We start from the raw sequence: 21,710 nt of genomic DNA on the forward strand, positions 1-21,710 counted from the left end.
TGCCAAATGTCTACACACAAATAACTTATTTTTTGCTAATTCAAGCAACTAGCTTTCTAAACTGACTATGTGATTCAAGCTTACTGAAATTGCAGCAAATGCCCTCAGCAATTATAGATGCAACTACATTAATCTCTGTTATTGTATTTGTGGGGAGAAGACAGTGGGGGGCAGTTTATGTGGATCCTTTCTGTGTATTTCTTTGTTTATAGCCTGTTTGGTTTTATATTATTATTTCTGGTATGCTGCTGAAACATATTGAACCAAGATCTCTGGACACTTGTAGTTCCCTAGTTAACAACTTCTGAAGCCAATCATTTCCACAAAAAGAGAAAACTCAAGGCAATTCCACATTATTTTCCAATGAAGGACACCTATCCTTGCAGAAAATGCTGATCCAGTATTCTGATCCAGTTCTTAAAAAAACTATGGATGCCAAAAAACTAAAGCATGCAAGATTCATATAATACTGTTACTTCAAAATCCAGCAATTGACTTAGCTTTCTGGGGAAGCGGGGAGTGATCCATGCTTAGACTCAAGTTCATAAAGTGCTCTTGTTTCACTTAAATGCTACTGATAGCTTTTGCAGCACAATCTTACACATGTTGATTCAGAATTGAGCCTTACTGAATTCAATATGACTTACTCTCTAGCAAGTGTGCACTGGATTATGATAGGTTAACTATGATTTTGTGTTCTCTTCTTTATACAGTGATACATTTCATTCTAAGAAAGGAATACATTTTGAAAATTAGTGTAACACCTTCAACCACTTTACCTGTGATCCAAGCAGGTTTGGAGAGGCTGCAGTAGTTTGCTGCTGCTGTAGCTGTAGTGGCTGTGGAGTTTGTATTTTATTTTCTGACTGTGCCAATGGTTGTATTTGAAACTTACTGTCCGGCTGTTCCTGCTTTACCATCAAATTCTTCCGCAGCTGTTCAACCACTCTTTTCTATCATGGAAACAGACACGAAAATACAAGGCATTACATTATTTAATTTGCAAAACACTATATACACTTGTTTATAATTTATAGTTTATAAATCCATTTACTGTCTGGCTTTCAAAGGATTAATCTAGGTGGTCCAAGTCAACTGCGTCGGCACTGTCCCTTATGTGTGATACAGTAGCTGTTACAATGAGAGTGTAACTGACAGGCAGCAGTGGCAGAATAGACATGTCCTTCAAACAAAATGTCATTTAGCAATTAACTATGGCACTACAGTTACACATATCTGTAGGATCATTGAGCTCTCTCAACCTATTGGGTGCTACTTAATGAACTCCTCAGTATGCATTCCGAGTATTCAAGAGGGATCCTAAAAGTATGGTCATGTTTCACATCAAGGAAATAAATGAAAAAAATATACTGGCTCATTAGGCCAAAGTGCTACCAGCTACTTTGTCCCCACTTACAGAAGGCGTCTCAAGATGGATTCACAAATATTGGCAATTTTAAAAAATCCTTTTAAAAAAATTAAACACTGCACACATCCATTAGAGAACTCATTTCCCCCCCCAAATGGCTGAATGAAGACCATCAAATATGACAAGCAATAACAATACAGCCCTCAAACCAGAAGTTACGTGCACTTAAACTGAAATCCCCTCATGCACTATTGTTCCTACACAGTTCATCCTAGAATCTGTGGCATAGCCAGGACATTCACATTTCAAACAACCGGCCTGGTTTTCAATCCTGCACAAACCTATCAGGCTAATTTCATGCAGGCGGTGAGGAGGGGGAAATGAGAGATAGGGCGGAGAAAGGAATGAGTGTGTCCATCTCCACCCACTGCTGCCATGAGGTCCCTGAAAGATTATATGTAAGAGAATGGAGCACTCTCAAGCAAAAAAAAGTTTCCACATTCTTGTCTTAAAAGTAGTTCAGTGTTTCATACAGCAATAACCCTGAACTCTTAAGAGTACCCATTTCCCTGCAAATTTTAACTCCATACGTTTTCTGCTACAGCAGAATCTGTTTTCGGTTCTTCGGATTTCTCCCCCGCCCCATACCCTTTGGTGGCCATTGGCCAACTCTTAAAACTGCTCACCCATTGCCTACTCAATCCACTCAGACATTGCCTTCTCAGTCCATTCTTTTATCAAGTTCTCCCATCCCACCCCCCGCCACCACCACTTTACAGTGGTGTATATTCCAGACTTCTGTCATCTGTTCTAGAACTCTATCGCTCCTGACCTATCTAGGTGACATTTCTAGGCACTTGGGTCCTCTGAAATGACTGCTTATCTCAGACTTGCAAATAAGGTAATTCAGTTACTACCTAACTTTAGAACCCCACCAACTCACATTTACTTATGCTGACCATTTGTGGCTCAGTGGTGGCCTGAAAGTATGTTATTTTCCTTGCCTGGCTACCTATGGGTGATTCTTATAAGGTGCTGCAACCTCCCAACAGTTGGTCTTCGCCCAAATAAGGCGCACTCCTCCATTGTCTCCCGAGACAGGTGGACGTCAGTGCCTTGTCTGGCTACCTTTACGTGATTCTTATCAGGCAACCAAGCAAGTGGCTATTTAAAAGACTGGTTTGTAGTTTATCGAACCATGTTGCACTATCTGAATTTATTAGACTACTTTATCTGAAAACTTACACATGAAAATGAAATATAGGCAGCTGACATCAAGCAAAGAAATCTGCTCCATATCTGAGTTTATATGTGCATTCAACCATTGATCAGTCATTTAAGGTTGCTTTCTGAAACATCACGTCTGTTATCAAGCTATTTAAAATGCTATGTCAGCAAGCAGAGACAGGAACAAAAGGAACATTTCCAGAAAGCAGAGAAATGTAGAGGAAGTAATAGAACAGAAACCAGTTACACCTGCCAAACAATGACTCCACCTATTAACATCACAGAGACTACATTACTGTGTCGAACAAGATCAGACAGCCTCTTTTTTTATTTTCTATAGCTATATTTATGAAGTTTGGGGATAAGGGTGATTTTCTACCAGTTCCCTAGTTCAAGGAAGCCAGCAGCAGAGAGCTAGCATTCATTTGCTCCGTGTCCTTTATCACAAAACAAAAACAGCAGGGAAAGAAGGGGAAGCTAAGCTCGCATAACTCATGCGCCAAGCTGCAATCATAAGTGAGAACCAATCGGAACAGGAATTTGGTTGAGTAGGAGTCAAGTGAGTCATATCACATTCACAACTCTTCCTCCCCCAGGCCCTGAAACAAAGCCCAGGAAAGCTGTGGAGGAAAATAGGAATGAAACACCTGAAAACTTTCATTAGTTTTACAGAACTAAAGACTTGCCTACTAGCATGAAGAGCAGACAAAATGAGGGAGAAAAGTTGTTTCTCTGCTCATTTATAAAGAGTGAAAAGATGTCATGAAGGGACACTTCCTGTCCCCTCCCCTAACATATTACAAGACAGTTCCTTTGTTCAGTTTAAAGGAGGCATCTTCAACCTTTTCAGACCCAGGACTCACTTTTAACCCAAACATGCATTTGGGGGTCTATTTCTCAAATTTTTACCGTATATTTGCATGGTGGTAGCGCTCCTGTTGTGACTTACCTTGGAGCAGGCCACATTACACTACACTGGTGGCCAGTGGCTTAAAGGGACTGCCTGTGTTTTATGTTTTAGAATTGCAAAACTAAACACTAATAAGAAGTGTATGTATTTTATAAGCAAACATGCTTTCTAGGAACTGGTAGCCAGCCAAATACCCTTCAAAGCTTAAAAACAGGGTACCTGATATTCAGAGAAAGAGCCAGAAGGAGCAAGAATGGCTGTGAAATCCCTTCTGTCTGTATGAGTGAGAGAAGGTTGTGTAGTCTGCTTTCTCTTGGGTTTGATCTTTGCATAACATGGGCAAATGCTTTCGAGGAAAATATTATTCAACCTATTTATTTCCTCCATCACACAATGCATATAATATGTAACTTAACTCCCTTTCTTGAGGTGCCTGCACTGTGCTTAGGTTACTTCATGCTTCTGATAGTGCCACAGTTGCAGTCTGCATTGTGTTGACCTGTGGTGGTCTGATACCACATACAGGTCGCATTGCTTGCTGGCTGAGGACTTATGAACACATAGAATAGCAGCAAAACTGAAGTGAACTTAACATTTTATATGAGCTCCACTCTTTGATGCACCAGACCTTTTCCATTGGCCCATTGTGCTATGTTGGCTTGTTATGACTGGTGTACCTGTGTGGAAGCACCAGCTGCTACTGTCATGGACTACGGCCATCATTACATCGGAGCCCAATACCACTAATCCATCTTCAACTGCCATCGTGTCATCAAAGCAGCTAAGCCAATGGCATCCATAGTAAGGTCAAAGTCCAGACCACCTGTGACATGAGACCAGGCTAGGGAGCGGAGTGCAATTATGGACAAGTAACACAATTAAGCAGCTTTTATTAAAACATATGAGATTATACACTTCTAAAGGATACTTTGTTGGCACAAACTGGTTGTGCATTTTGGGGACCATGTGACTGACAATGCTCCTTGAATCAGTAGTAATCATTATATTCATTTTCTCCACATACACTGTATTGCTTGCACATTCTTTTGCCTCATTTTTACCACACCCTTTTCCTAATTACATGAATATTAGAAAACCTCATGTCCTTGGACATATGTCATTTGCTTCATTTCACTGTCAAAGCTACCTTAAATCAAGCTAAGAGTACATTTTGTTCAACAACATTCTTGAGGATAAAGCTGCCAGAACTGTATCCGCTTTGTGAACACACTTTCTGCTGTTAAATGTACAGGAGATTCAAGATCAAAATCAACAGCTCCTAGTCTATGCATAATTGCACACACACGTTTCTAAAGTCTACATATTTTAAATATCTAAAGTCCAGGCAACTCTTTTGAAACACCCCGTAAGCACAAAACAGTATAGATAAGTGCATCTTTTAATTGTTCCTTTGTGTACAAAAGTCATTACAAGATGATGCTAACTGCAAAAAACTACGGTATAAATATGAAACATATCTGACTGCGAATGGTACGCAGCAACTGTCCCTTGGCAACCACAACTGAAGATACAGAAATAGCCTGCTGCCCCTCCAGAAGTTGTTGGACTCCCTATCCCATAAACCCCAGCCAGCCTTGGTCAGAGATGATGGCAATTGTAGTTGAACACATTTAGAGGGCAAAAAGTTGTGGAAGGCTGGCTTAATGTTCCAACCTGAACTGCCCAAATACCAGGTTTATCTATATATAGGCACTCCACAAGCCAGTTATTCATTGCTTCACTTCCATCTGTGAAAGCACTGTGAGCTCAGAAAGCCCACATTTCAAATAAACTTGGAAGTCCAACATTACTTGGGGATATGGGGGTCCTCTCCTGCACAACTGGAAGCAACACTAACAGCCTCGGCTGGTCGTGGGGGCGTCTGGTATGTCCCACCAAAAATTAAATTTCAAATCTGCCAATTGCAGTCAGTCTGGTGGGTGTGGTTTTGGAGATGGACCTGAGGGTGCCCTGGTATATGGGCTCATGGGGGGGGGACTGTTTGAAGGCCCAGATGGGGGCTAACAGGCCATAAAATTTCCCCAGTGGTAGCCAGGTGGGTCTACCCTATTTGATCTGTGTCATGGGGGTGGGGGGCTTTAACACAGGATCAACCCTAATGAGACAATCAGTCAGACCGATTCAGGATACATACCCAGTGCCTAAGCCAAAGCCTACTAGAATCTGTAATCAATAAACTTTAGGCCATTTTTAATCCCAAGATGTTGTCATGTCCTTTTTGGTACTCTCACACCACCAGTCCCCAGTGAACCTGGGCTCACTATTCCTGGGCTTGCAAAGAACCAAGTAGCATTGCAATTACAGACTCCTTGTGCAAACAGGAAACAAATACTGGGTAAAAATTTTGTGTCTAATATGAGGCAATATAAAAACAAGAAGGTTTAAGTAGGATAGAATGATGGTTTTCTTTAAGCAGCGAACTAGTTACAATATTTTTAGTGTAATTTCTCATGAATGAACTGAACAAAAAAGAAAATTATTGGCTTGTTGTGTCCTGATATAGGTCCCGACAGATCTGTTGACTTATGGTCCTGAGATACTCAGTCATGGACTCTCCAACTGATGTGATACATGTCCTGCCTTAAACTTCCACACAAAATCTCTTGAAATCAACCCCACATGTTCATTTTCTTGAGAGGGAATTGATCTGGCTATTTAACATTATGCCATTTAGATGATGAGATGGCAATAATACTTATCACCACATAAATGTTTAGTGTAGACTTAGTAAAACAAATTGCTTGGCAGTGGTGGTCACTTGAAGCCTCAATTTCAAGAGTGCCCAAAACTTGTACACCAAGTCTCTTTCTGACTCGCATACTAATTACCCAAAACTCCAACAAACTTGTCCTACTACAGAAAGCACCTCCAGGAAATTGGGACAAAAATTAAAACCATCACCCAAGCATAATCTAATAAGGTATCTTCTGAAATACTCTGTCCAGTTCTGGTCATCTGCAGGGGTGTAGCGTGGGGGGACTGAGGGGTGCCATTGCCCCAGGCATAGTTTTTTGGGGAGCGCATCAAGGTGCCCTGCCCCATTGTGAGCTGTTGTGTCCTTCTCAATGCTGCCCAGCGCTGCTTTTGCCCATGGTCCTGCCCGCCCCCATAGTGTGCCATGTCGCCCACCCTGGGCTCTGGCAGGGAATGCTCTGCCACTGTTCATCTGTGTTTGAGAAAGCTGAAGTTAAACTTTTTTTAAAAAAAAAGTCACAGGCTGAAATAACCTATCTTATCAGCAGGATGAAATGATTTGGCTGTTTATTTTATGGTGGGAAAACATTGCCAGATATATGACTAAATCATGACATTCTGCAAAAAACTAATTTGGGTGAGGTGAATTCAGGTTAAGGAAAGCTTTCGGTACAAGGACTAATCAACAACTAAATGGAGGCTAAATAGTTGGAGAGATAAAATTCTAGAATAGTTATAAGAATGAAAGAATAAGAATAAAAGAAACTTACAGAGTTAAAAAAATACTGGCAGTGTTCTAGGAGAGAATACACACCCCAACGATTCCTCAACCTTCTAGTATAAGGAATCCCAAATTCAAAAATGATAATTTTTAAATATCAGAATGACTATGTACACACTATCACAAACTTTTACCATGTAAAAGAAACAAGTATAATATGAGATAAGCAGAACTTTTTTGGAAGGTGAGGGGAGAGAATGAGAAGAAATGAGAAGAACTACTGTAATTTACAGGAGCTTTCTAAGAATGCCTTTTGTAAAAGGAGGCCCTACAAAATGGAATGAAAACTTTCCAATCAAGTTCACACATATCTCATAGTGTGGTCGTCTGACAGCTACACTGTCGTAATTTTAAGACAGTTGAACCTCTGCTCTAGGGTTTACACAAGATCAAGTACTTGTCACTCTCAGAGCAGGTATAGTGAGACAGAGTGGGCAAACAGTCCATTTTTCTTTATAATTACACTCCATTAACCTTCTACATGAGAGCTCCCCTGTGCTTTCATACCAACAACACCAACTGTCCACATCTGATAAGTCTTTACGGAGTCTACAAGAGCAGTAAGTGTAACAACAAAAACCAAAGCACTTTAATATTTCAGACTTAAGCACAAGCCAAACAAAGTTCTTTTACTTAACAATAAATATATTGATAAATTATTTATTATTATTTATTGTTGCTGCTGCTGCTATCATCATCATCATCAGGCAAGCCCAGCGTGAATGTTAGAGTCCCCCAGAACCATTGTCCTGAAATTCTCCAAGTCCACACGACAGACCACTCTCACTCTCAAGTCAGAGAGCTTACTGGGCAGAAGGAAACCAACAGCATCCCTGTTTTGTCTGTAATGCTCAACACCAGGTTTAGAGCCTCAAACCCAGCTGCTAGGCAGACTGGTCTCCTAATTCAGGTACATAGCCGTGTTGGTCTGACACAGACGAAATAAATAAATAATATAACATTGTCCAGTAGCACCTTAGAGACCAACTAAGTTTGTTTTGGGTATAAGCTTTTGTGTGCATGCACACTTCTTCAGATAACGTCTGAAGACACCATTTATCTGAAGAAGTGTGCATGCACATGAACGCTTATACCCAGAACAAACTTAGCTGGTCTCTAAGGTGCTACTGGACAATTTTTTAAATTTATTTATTTATTTGGTCTCCTAATGAGAGACATGGAATTTTTATGGAAAACTGAAACATCCCCCCACCGCATCTGAATTGGTGCTGCACTGAATTCCTAAGCAAGCAGAGCTAAGCTGGGTCTAGTCCACCCAGATCTTGGTAACGGCCAATGACTAGCAATCCCTGCCTTTCCATAAAGCTCAAGCAAATGAAAACAACCACCAAAAATGCAGGTTTTAACAACTGAGAAATCATTCATCATATCAAAATGCACGTTGAGGTGCTCTCCCTTCATTGTGGAATCTTCCCAACTGAAGAGTGTTCAGCAAATCAAGCATGACATTACAGAATAACTGTCCAATGAGAATATAAAATAAAACTTTTTTAAAAAATGTAATTTCCCTTCCCTTTCCAGTAAAAATGTCTAAATAGAAACTGGTTAGCAAACATTAGATCTATCTGTTTTTCAACACTGAGCACATAAATGACAGCCTACTCTTAAAGCTGGGTCTATTAATAATATAGCCTCTTTGGGGTTCTACCTCTGTGTCAAGAATACTATTTTTCCTTATGCTTGTTTATAATGATGAGGTGCTGCTGGTCCCCCCTTACACAAAAATGAAAAACAAAACAAAACACGAGAAACACAGAACTGAAGCAATCCATAATACAATCAGAGTTTTTTTAAGCGTTGCACACACTGGATAAATATAGCCAACCAATTTACCACAGGGAAAATGTGGACAAATTCTCCACTTCTTAAATGTGTGAACTGCAACAATACAAACGACCATAACTGGTTTTGTAATGTTCTGTGGTTGCTGTGCTCAACCACTAGTGATTGACTCATTCTTGGGTTGAGTACACACCATACATTTAAAGTACATGACTTCCACTCAAGAATTCTGGGAACCATAGTTTACCCCCCACAGAACTCCAATTCCCATAACCCTTAGAGCTTCCAAATTTCTGGGGGGAGGTTGTGTGCTTGCAGCAAGTGAAGATATTGGTTCTACCTATTCATTCATCTATTACTACAGGGTTATTGTTTTTCTATCACTAGCCTCCCCCCCCCCTTACTGGAGCAGAGTTTATTCTGTTCCACCAAATTTTAAAAAGTGAGCTCAGAGCTAATTGTCTTTGTGCTAGTTTATCAGCCAATTAATGCATGTATTTATTTATATTACACTTTGCACAGATTTGTGTTCACACTAGTTAATGTTTTCTAAAAGATCACTGCCCTGTTTTGTGTTTAAACTGTTTATCCAGTGTCTACAACCCAAACAGAATACCGAGGACCCCAAACGTTCACTTTAACAAATTAAAATAACAATTGTGTATACACGAACACATACCTCTTCATCACAAAACAGTAACAACCATGACTTCAGAGATATCAGAGTATAATTTATTGTAAAGGAAATGAACTACTACAAAAACATGAGGGGGGTTAGAACCCCAAATGCCTAACAAAAATATCAAGTATTTAAGAATTTCATAAAACACAGAGCCAACCACTGGAATTGTGAATTTTGAAAACCATTAGGGAAAAGCAGAGGAAATAAATAGTACCTTCAAAGGAAGCTCTGGCAACGAAACTTTAAAGTGCAGAAGAACACCTTCCTCACTAACATCATTAGGTACAGATATTTATCCATCAACATGGAAAATGTTTCCAAAGAATGAAATTTGGAGAATGTACTACTAAGCAAACATGTGTGTCTTTGAAGGCATGGATGGACTGGAGGGAAAATAAGAAGGTTTCACAGTGACTTGCCTAAGACAAGGTTAGAGATCCTATATTTGCATAGGAATTTGAATTAATACTTCTGTCTACCCACAAGGGTGTCTAAAGGACCACCCTGAGTTAATAAAGAATGGACAGAAATGCTAGGGAAAACAGCAAGTTTAATATTAAAGCACCTCATGGCACCTCATGAAAATAAATTTAGAAGTTGCCATGGGTGTGATTTCTGTTCTGAGCCCATGTCCCATGCATAAGTGACATTGGTTTAAAAAAAGCATCATACATGAAGTGTCCCTAGATTATTATTCTCTCCTCCACTCACAACCGCCAAATAAACACACCATTAAAATGTCCCTAGCCTCGCAGACGGTGCTGACTGAGCTTGCTTTTTTGTTGATGAGCAAGTTGTTTAGAAAGACATATTCTTAGCCTATATTAGAAATTCATTTTGAGGCACAAAGGCAGCTGAGTCAGTCAGCATTTAGTGGTGCATTTCAGAGGTTCTTTGTCATGGAGACCAGGCATTAATATTCCCTGAAATACTGCTGAATGCACAGTCATATACAGAGGATGGAAAGTTGTATAAAATCTTGTAAACACATCTGTCAGATGGATAGTCTCCTGAATGATTACATTTTTTAAAATTACATCTCGTTCTTAAAGAGAAGTAGTGAACAGGCTTTTTTATGTAAAAGAATACACTAGGCACTGCACTGGATATTTTTTACCCAAAGCCACTCAACTTGCAGCAGCAGCACTTGCTCCCACATTTTATTTGCAGAGCAGCTTTCTTAGAACACCTTAAGCTGATAATAAAACAAACCCTCTGTGCAAGGCAAATAGGCCAGTCCACAAGTTACATTCACACACCAAAAAGGAACTGCTATTGATACCACAAATTTGCTTTCTGCACTGTTTACACTTTTGGGGGAGGGGGGGCCTGCCTGGTGCTTTAAATGTTACATTCCATGACAGAGAAGAACCAATAAAAATCATTCAAGTTTGGATTGTCTAGGGCTGCCATTCATACAGAGAAAACATTGCTTTGATGCCCTGTTTGCATTCCATTTCTAATAACAAGGATGAAGGTCTCTGGTTTCTATGGTAACTCAGATGGGCCACAATAGAAGAGCCTTACAAATGTTCAAATGCTGAAATGCAAAATCAAATTAAGCAAGAGTTCACACTACTTTGTTGAAGCTAGAACACTAAAATTAAAAGCAGTACTATGAGTATTGCTTTTGGACCATGATATCCAAATGATGACTATCCCGTATTTCTTAAAAAGCTAACAAATATGAATAGATGTTTCCTTTAAACTTGGAAAAACTTAGAAAAAAATATTTCTTACTTATAGTTTAATCCTATTCTCAAATTACTCCTGCTAGATGTGGATAGGATGGCTACAAAATCCCATTATTATTCATTCATTCATTTTATATACTATATATGCTGACACAGTGCTAACATTACATTTATGTTATACTACTACTGTATACAGTTTAACTTTGGCTGCACATGACAGAGGGCTACATCATTCGGTCCTCGTGTCTAAAGAACTTGAGTAGTCAAGAAAAATTAGCCAGATGAGAACTCTGACAGCACTAACATCACCCACTTGTCTTCTCAGAACTCCTTTCCAACCTGCAAACGAAACCTCAGCACACCCAAACAGAAACCCCAACTCCACTGCTATAACTGGGCTTCAAGGACAAGGAATGCCCAGACAACTAAGAACGTGTATGGATGGGTCAACAGAGAACACTCAAATGCCCATAACTGGAGACTGTGTCTTTCCTGTGAGAAGGAAAGTGGGTGGGCAATAATCCTCCCTTACGCAATGGGTAGGAATAGCGTCCCATTCACAATGCATACCTGCAACTTCTGTAAGAGGGTCCTGATGGCCATGAACCACAACATACAGTAAGTTCCAACTATGTAACAGTGCAGGGAAGCACAAGATATATTTTATTGGCGAATGCCATCCATTCCAGGTAATCTATACCAGGGCACATGGAAAGCAGGGGAGGAAGAAACCAGACAGAATTCCAGTGCAACTCCCTACATTAGATAGGAGAGTATGGTCACAATAGGGGAGGCTTTGAACACAGACACAAGGGAAACTGGTGAGGAGCTAGGCTGAGACACAGAGAATGAAAAATTACCAAATTGCAGTATCTTCTCTCAAGAATGCACCCACCAACACCTAATGGATGCCTGTGACAAAGCGTTGTGACTAAAGTTCTTTTCAGTTGTGTTTCAGATTAATTAATTTGCTTTGGTTATTACTGTTTTATACTGCATTTTAATGTTTGTTTTCATTTGTGAGCTTGCCCAAATAACTCCTGCTATGGAGTGCCTATAAAAATGTAAGAAAAGAAATGAACAAACAAACATGAGTGGCAGCAGCTCACGACTCATTACCATCACCATGTTCCTCTGGCCTCCATTCAATGGGCAATGAGACAAGGATCTTCCCCACTCCCAGTTTAATGCAGCTCATAAATGAGCCCTACAGCAAGTATCCAACGTGTAAGCCAGGTGCCCACTCTGGAGTTGCCATATTTTTGGAAGACAAGGTTATTAATGGCTACGAGTTACAGTGGTTATAAGCTACACTCCCAAATTAGACGCAGCATTTCTCCAACTACCAGTTCCTGGGAAACAACAGTAGGAGAGCAATGTTTGCTGTCATGTCCTTATTAAGGGCTTCCTGGAAGCATCTGGTATGTCTCTGAAGGAAACAGAATGCTGGACTAGATAAGGTCTTTGGGTCTGATCTAGAAGGGATTCTTCTGTCCTGTGGTTAGAGTGGTTGATGCCCATTGGAGTGAGAAGTATGGAGTCTATTACTGTTGCTTCTCCATTTTTATGTTTTGCTTTGTGCATGTTACATTTGCATGTCCCAGGGCAGCATTCAAACTGCTGTCTCTCAGGCAGATCATGGGATGGCTTCCTGTTGCCGTTTTAGCTTTCGTTCTTCCTTGTCCAAGTAACTCCTTCCTGTCTCTATTTCAAAAAGCTTGTTTCCTTCAAAAATATACCACTGCTTGTTTGTTGAATTCATAGTCCTTTGGTGGAGCTTAAATCATTATTCCAGAATATATCTTACCTATATATTATGTTCTATGTTAGTTTATTCAATGTATGCACTGCTTAACACAGCCAAAGGAAATCCCATAGTGATTTACACGCCAAGACATGAAATAAAACAGAAAATCCTTTAAATAATACACACGCACACATATAAAACAACCACTTCACGCACTTAAGCACAAACACCAAAAAATAAGTGACCAAAAGCCTGATCATTAGTGCTGACCAAATGTCCAGGAGAATAAAAACACCAGAAGAATGACAAAGTTGGTACCATGCAAGCTTCCCTGAGAGGAACCTACTTCAAAGGCACAGGCCATATTCTAACAAACATGCACCCTAGCTGCTAGGTGGGCCCCGATGCCAAAAAACAAACATTAATGGATTAGTGCTAGAAGATTCCCTATGGTGCTCTGCACAGACTCAGAACCAATATGTGGGACTACACAGAGGCCATATGCAAACTAAGGGTTGGTTCACATATGCATATACAATTACTTGATTTCTCATCAGTCAATGGCCAACAACTGAATATATGAACTTACTCAACTGATGAGCACTGTGCTTAAGATGATATTGATCAATGAGAAAGTTCAGTGGTGTTTCATTTATATTGAGTGATGATAACTTGCATGTGAGGAACATGCATATAAGAACTGGCCCATGTGCAATGCCAAAAGAATATAGAATGCAAAGTACTTTCAGAATGAAGTAGCAATTTAAATATATAAATACATAAATATATAATATATATAAACAGACCTTTTGCTGCTACTTTCTGAATCAGATAGTTTGAGAGTTTTCACAGCCATTACTCAACTATCAAAAGTTAAATAAAATGCTCTTTAATCTATCACTTTAAAACTATATATGAGCAATGTGGTTTGCAAGTTTTCAGGTTATAATGCCTATGCCTAGTTGTATACCATTTCTCCACAATTTCTACATCAGTTAAACTTAAACATTTCCTTTTCCCAATTAAGGACAAACCAGAAACAGTCTGTAATATCCATAGCTACCTAGGATATTCTATTACAATATCCTATATTGTAGCAATAGGTAGCTACGGAAGGCTTAGCTTCATTGTGATGGCAGCAAGAAAATACAGCTGAGCCTAGGGAAAAAGTAATAATCTTCAATTGCAGATATTGTAAAATTTAAAATAGCAAGAAAGAGCATTAAGATCCTGGACAAATGTTTCATTAAAACCTCCAGATACTTGCCCTTCATAAATAATTCCTTTTTTGAGTATTGCCATTTACAACTATGCAAACTCCCTTACTACTTTTCAACTCACAATACTGTTTCAATCTTACAAGTGAATCATTATATAAATGTGTACACCATAAGAAAAAAATGCTTTGATATGGTAAATTTCAGCTGTAAAAGATACTTGTAGAAACTATTTCCAGGATCTACTTCAAAGACAGCAAATAATTTACTTCTGACTCACAAAGAACGCAGGAATAGAAAATTCAAGGGACACTATCAAATAGTTTGAAATGCAAAATTGTACTTCACAGGATATGCCTTGATTTCCTAATGTATAATATTAAATCTATAAATAATAATCTGTATTATTCAACAAGCAGGGGATAAGGTGCTATGATAGTTTAGGACCAAAATAAACAAAAAAAGAGCACCATTCTGCTAGTAGCAGTATCAAGGATCACAGAAGAATATGACTGCTGAAGTTTGAGTATCTTATGGTTGAGGCAGAAAAAACATTTAAAGGGAAGATGGCAAATATATGCTTTTGATGTAACCCTCAATTAATAATATATGTTCACTGACAACAGAAGGGCTGAAAATCGTAAGTTTAATATGTGTTCATGTGCCAGTGTATTTCCCACAATATTTACTAAATTTCATATTATATGAAGTCTTTCATTATTGACATTCACATGTCTAGCAAGTATCCCACTGTAAGAACAACCCTGAATACATTCCTTTGGAGCAGGAGTGGGGAACTGGATCTGGCGGGAGGGTCAGGTCCTTATCTCCACATACGCCCACAGGCCAAGTGTGATGACAGTTGACCCACCCCCTTATCAATTGCCTAATGGTGTCAGGTGATCCATGTTTGCCCACACAGTTTGAAATCAAGCCAAAAGTGGGTGGGAATGCATGCAGTGGTTCCCAAGCGCTGATAGTCGGTGCCTGGGCAGCGCTTCTGCAAGGAGCTTTGAAAGCACCACCTGATTGCGGTGCCTGCAAAGCGCCTTTCATTCAAACCCTACCTTTACATGCCACACACCTAGCATCATTCGAGGAGACCTAGTGTGTCCAATCAGGAATATGAGGCACCAGTTCCCCAGCTCTACTTTGGAGGCTTGCAGCAAAATGCTCATCCAGGATGAATAGCCATTTCTTCTGGGCAAGTGCCAGCTTGCTCAAGCTGCTGTTGTGATGGGATGCTGAAGTGTCACTAGCAAGGTTTCTGATTTATCTGCAACACTATACTGTAGTAATAGCAATATAAAAGTATATCCAGGTTCCCCAGAGGTGGGAGCTATCAGCTGTGTAAAACAGTTTTGGTGTACGAAAGCAAACCCAGCCACAACTTTTACTGAAATGACTTGGGTACATTTTCAAGTAAGGGCATGCACAGTGTGTTAATGTGTTTAATAGCACAATGAGCTGCTTTGCTGAAACAGCTTCTAAAATCTGGAGGTTCTGCCTCTGACAGCACTTGGAAAAATCCACACCACCCTGACACAACCACCAGACTTGACACAACAGATGTTTGAGGGCACAGGCAACCTTGAACCTGCCGAATAAGCATGTAGCTGCACTCAGGAAGTAGCTGGAGTAAGGGGAGTTGCAGGGCTTTTCAATGACAAGTGGAGCAGAGCTGAATGTGTGTCAACTGAATGGCACTTTTAACTGCAGCAGCACAAGCCTGTGTGAACTGCTGCAACTGAAGCAGTCCCTTGTGATCAGGCTGCCCAACAAATCAATCCTGAAGTTGCTACCCTTAAAAGCGCCAGGACAGAAATAATCAAACACTTTGTTCAAAATTAAGCTCAACCTTCCCCCACGCCTCCAAAATCCCTCTTTGACATTCTGCCCTTTATCAATGAATGGAAATCCATCTTTCTAACAAAAATGTACAGATAGCTAGTTAATTAAAAATATCAACAGCACGAATCAGGATTCTCAGCTGTTCCATGAGCAATACTACACCAAACACAGCAAACTTAATTTTCAGGCTAGAAATAATTTTAACTTGGCAAATGTTTACCAGCTCAGTTTGATCAGCTTGGAGAGAAGCCCACTTCCATTAACTACATTATAGTTTGGTCTGGTGAATTCAAGTAAAAAAAAAACCCTTAAAGTTCTTCATACTGGGCTTTCCCATGAATAATATTTTAATGTATATGGATGAATAAGAATCCTTATAATTGAAAGACCACTCTTCACCTCTCTTTGGAAAAAGAACAAATACTTATGGAGACTGCTTATATGTATTTGTGTGTGGGTGATAAAAGGTGAAGTTACAGATTTTAAGAATTATGATTCAACTTTTTTTGCACTATAGCCAAGTCGTCACCCAGTAAGGACAGAGGAAATAACAGAACCACTTTTTGAAGTCACTGCCATCAGACAGCTTTATTTTTATCAGTAAAAATCAGGTTAGTAGGACCATTTTATATTCTGCTTTAAAATATAAATATCTATTAGTGAACGAGCAATATGCTACCAGATTCACAATCTGGGCAGATTTAAACACTTCTTTCATAGGTTCTGTGATACTGCAGATATATGGAATGCTTTTCTTGGATCTGTGACCTCAAAATGAATTCAAGATTAATTTCCATAAGTTGTTGTCAACCTAAGCAGAAAGCATTGCAGCATCAATTGCCGAGATTGCCATCTAGTGGGGCTCTTAAGGTTTTCAATTAAATCAGGTTTATTACTGAACCACCTGAATGAAAACATTTGATAAAATCAAATACCCCTTATCATATACACCACTGAAAATTATTCAACATGGTCATTAAGAATAAAGAAATCTTTCATTAAAACAAAAAACAAAAACTTTCATAAAAGGTTAGTATAATCATATTTATCTATGACATATGGACTGCAAAGATTAGCAGCAACAAATCAGGCACTTTTACAAACAGTATATTTCATGGTAAAGGTGACTGTGCACTTGTGTATATTTATGGATGGAGAGAGAAAAGAAAAATGAACACACACATTACACCTTTCAAACAACATTTAGCTTTAGCTGACCATACTAAAGCTAGTTTTAACTACCATCCTTTAAAATTTGACCATGTTTAAATAACTCCCAGCTGTACCAGTAATTACATTTTATTAAATACTTAAGGTTCAGAAGACTGAGAATGTGAAAGATGTGCATAATTATGTGTGTGAGCCCATGTGGAAGCATACACACACCAACATCATTAGAAATACTAAACATGCTGATGAAAAAGCAGATATAAAAACAACACTAGGTGCCATTTCTATAGTTCTAAACCTTTCAATGTTTTTCTGACTACAAAGTGATGAATATGTTTCAGTTTTAAGATATAGTGAGTTTTGCAGCAATTTTGGAGTTTGAAATGTATTTTTAGCAACGCAACGGCACAAAAGGCCAGTTCATACAAACTATGTGTCATTTAATGTTTGATAACTAACACATTTGGCTGCATGACGTATTTTGTAGAGATTTTTGTGTTTTTGCCCTAAATAAAATTCACTTGGCTGCCATGTCAACCTAGGTATCTAAAGAAACTATTAGACCTGATAATAGCTCACCCTCAAAATGTAATAAAAATAATTATTAATGTGGCTGCAACAGCATGTTTACAATGGTAAGAGTTGGTTGCTGCTACCTTGGTTTGCAACTCTTGGCTTTAAGGTACAGATTTAGATTCAGAAGGTCAACACAGGCTCAAGCAAACAACACCCACCTCAAACAACCTCAAAACCTATGCCAATGACTAATTAATGGGTGTTTCAAGAGCTGGAAATAAGAACAAAGGGTCCCCCCTTCCCAAGTAATCAGTTTACACTCTCTCCACAGAGCAGCAGCTGGGTACGTTGGCATTAGCACAGAAGTTAGAACCAGAAGTTTGCCCTGGTGAGTTTTGGAAAAATGAACACAACTTGGTGTGGCAGTTTCAGGTAGTTGCAACCCTAATGTAGCTCCTTTGAAAAGACATGAAAATACACAATGCAGGCAGATCCCATTCTAATTCAAGCATTAATAGAGCAATATGGGACCTGCTTCTCTATGGCCAAGCACGCACCACAGTGATCCAACATCTGTAGAGGAACCACATGAGGCTGGCAAATGATGTGTTCCTTCCCCCAATACCACCATCACTGGCCTCTAAAAGAACAAAAATGTGAGGTCTGTAAGTCTATTCCCAATCTATTTCATGAAGGCAGTACCCCACTTGAAGAAAATGAAATAGAAAGGGGGGGGGGCAAGGCCATGCTCTCTGTTAAGTTGTGGGTGAACATATCAGATGACACAGCGATTCTTCAAACAGCTCTTGTTTATTCACAGGCCAGAACTGAACTGAACTGCAGGGTTCAGCCAGCCTGCTTATATAGAGCTCCACTAGAACGCAACAGTAACCATCTTCTGAAACTATCCAATCACTGAACGTCACTTTCAATCCAGTATCCCCCTGCTGGCCCAGGGTGAGAACTTCAGTACCTAAGAAGAAGAAGAAGAAGAAGAAGAAGAAGAAGAAGAGATTGGATTTGATATCCCGTCTTTCACTCCCTTTAAGGAGTCTCAAAGCAGCTAACATTCTCCTTTCCCTTCCTCCCCCACAACAAACACTCTGTGAGGTGAGTGGGGCTGAGAGACTTCAAAGAAGTGTGACTAGCCCAAGGTCACCCAGCAGCTGCATGTGGAGGAGCAGAGACGCGAACCCGGTTCCCCAGATTACGAGACTACAGCTCTTAACCACTACACCACAGTGGCTCATAACATTCTCAAACACTGTATTGCCACAAGCTGTTTTTAGGAGGTGGCACAGAGGTCAGCTGCAGAAAAGTACAATGCTTGGGCAAGATAAAATTGGGGGTCAGGGATTGCAACAATCAACACTGTAATAGAAGCGGGAGTAAAGTATAAATAAGAAAATGTCAATAGGAATGCATTAGAAAATACTGTATAGCCACAACTAACAAGGAAAGCCAGGCTAGTGCAGCAGTTAATAGTGCTGGACTGCGGCTGGGGAAATCCAGGTTCAAATTCCCACTCAGCCATTTAGCTCACTATGTGACCTTGGACCATCCACTCTCTGGGCCTAACCTATCTCTCAGGGTGGTTATTACGCTAAAATGTGAAGTGAGAAGTAAGGAGAACTTGCAAGCTGTTCTGAGCATCTTGGAGATGAACAGGTTAAAAATGCAATATCTGTATTTATACTTTTTTATATATCATTGGTGTGACTCATTCTCTTATCTCAGTGGGTTGGGTGATGGTTCTAAAACTTACGTTAAACTAGTTCTCGAACAAAACTCATGAAGCCAGGCGACAAAAGGCGACAACTTTAGGAATATGCACAAGCAACTGATGCTTTCTACAGCATTCATAATACAAAACTGCTTTCCTTCAATTCTATTCTATACAGTTCCCTAGTTACAAATCACTTCCTACTTTAAAGAAAACTGTTGATGTAACCTTAAGTGGGTCTGAGTGGTAGCACAGTTAAAGTTTCCCTTGCAGAATCAGCATGTCTTTAATGGCTGAGATTAAAACTTTAATAGGACATTTTCATTGCTGAAGGCTCTCTAAAATACACAGTGCATTGAAAGTTAGGAACTGCAAAAGTTGGGACAAGGAACAGATTTTTATTGTAACTTTGCTGAATACAGAAAGAGATCACTTAAACGGCTTATGGAGCAGAGATGTCTGTTTGCATGCACTTTTTGATAAGCTTGTCATTTCAGCTAAATAAGTTACAGGAAATTCAAATCAGCTGTTAGTTATTCAAGAACATGTGTGATTAAATCAGGTAAGTAAATATGTAAAATAGGCAACACTTATAATTTATACAGCATTTCAAAAAGCAAACTGAATTGTAATCCCTGCCATTGAAGAAAGGAAATGATTTAGCATGTACTGAACTGACTAAATCGCTCTCCAGTATAAATGGCCACTTATTTTAGATTCAGCTTTTAACAAGTAAGTGGCCATTGAAGTAAGTAAACACTTATTGGCAATATGAATAGCAGACATGCTGACATGCAAATCTTGTGTTAACAGTCTGCCAGCAGTAAAACAGGGGCATGATTTGTCACAGCCTCACCACTACTGCATACTAGGCACATCTTATTCCAAACACCCATGGGGAGGGGAGCTGCTCAGACTGAATGTGCAATTTAGATAGAACATAGCAATTGTGAGAAAAATGTAGGCAGTTGCCTGGGAGTACCTGTGACACCAGTAGGTAAACAGTACCTCCCCCCCCCCCATGACTGCCTTGTTTTGTGACCTTTGAAAATTGCTTAATTTTTTGGTACCAAGTCAAGCTGCTCACACACTGCACAACTGCAGTATAAAACTCCTTTAAAAATGTGGCAGACATCAGCAAGGACATGACACTTCATCTGCAACAATGCCTTGCTATTAGATGAATGGACAGCTTTCTTCTAAAATATTAGCTTTGAGACTTTCTAGGGATATTTTTTTTAAAAGGTGAATAAATAGTTACTTGAATATCACTTCCCCACCTCTTTTTTTTTTTTAAAAAAAACAACTCATCCTGTAAAAAAAAACCCCATAACTACCTGAGGGTAGTTATGCAGTAAGAAAGTACTGCATAACTACCCTCAGAAAGGCTAAAATGCAACTGCCAATGATAAATTACCTCGGTAAATCCCAAGAAACTGACCATGTGTGTATAAGTGCAACTTGGAGTTTGTATGAATTATTGATTTTTAAAATGTGGGAAAGTGATCACAACATTACTTTTGAATTACTGAAGTTTTTATACTGCAACACCAATGCTTATTCATGCTAATGCCTCCTCTAAAGGATTCTTGAACTGCTGAATCTAATGCTAAACCCTCTTTAGCATGGACTCTGAAAACCAGGCACAAGTTCTCATTTTGTAATTTGTTGTGAACTATGTTGTGAACTGTGATCTATGGATAAAGGGAGGTATACTAACTAACTAAACTAACTACTACATACATACATACATACATACATACATACATACTCTGTGTCAGCAGTCAAGGCAGTAATCTAGTAATCTAGAAAATCTGGTTTCCAGCTGCCATCCAAACATTGTTTGGAAATGGAAGAGTCATCAGAAGATACCTTCTGTTCAAGGTATGTTTTGGCCTGCTAGAATCTGCTGAAGAGAGGGTCAGGCATCATCTCAAAAAGGAAATTTGATGCGGCAAATATTAATGAATAGCAGGTCATAGCTCTCCAGCCTTCCACACACCGAGCTAAGGCCAATGTTCTAACGGTTCCATGAAACATTTTTGCATGGTGGATAAAACTTAGCAAAAACAAAGTAGAGTGAACACTTTCATACACCAAACAACAACATTGTTGAGCATGGAAACAATAGTAATCATCATCATCATCATCATCATAATGATACAATAAACACTTTAAATACTGTACTTGCAATTCTAGTCACCAGACACCTTAGATATTTAAGCAACATTCTTTCATATATTTTCCAAAACAAGATCATTGACCAGATTTCAAATGCGCAAGACTGGTGTAACACAAGTTGAAA

At 39.3% G+C, this 21,710-nt stretch overlaps 1 protein-coding gene across 5 annotated transcripts in view; it reads right to left on the reverse strand.

Annotated features, from left to right (window-relative positions):
* Positions 1 to 21,710, reverse strand: part of PHF21A (PHD finger protein 21A) — a 127,843-nt gene that overhangs the window by 31,733 nt on the left and 74,400 nt on the right. For all 5 annotated transcript variants that reach the window (XM_083455731.1, XM_083455733.1, XM_083455729.1 and 2 more), the window contains exon 6: positions 780 to 953. In XM_083455731.1, coding sequence (XP_083311857.1) covers positions 780 to 953 — 174 coding nt within the window. The remainder of the gene's footprint in view (positions 1 to 779; positions 954 to 21,710) is intronic.

The sequence above is a fragment of the Podarcis tiliguerta genome, assembly GCF_965153285.1.
Source record: "Podarcis tiliguerta genome assembly, chromosome: 1".
NCBI lineage: Eukaryota > Metazoa > Chordata > Lepidosauria > Squamata > Lacertidae > Podarcis > Podarcis tiliguerta.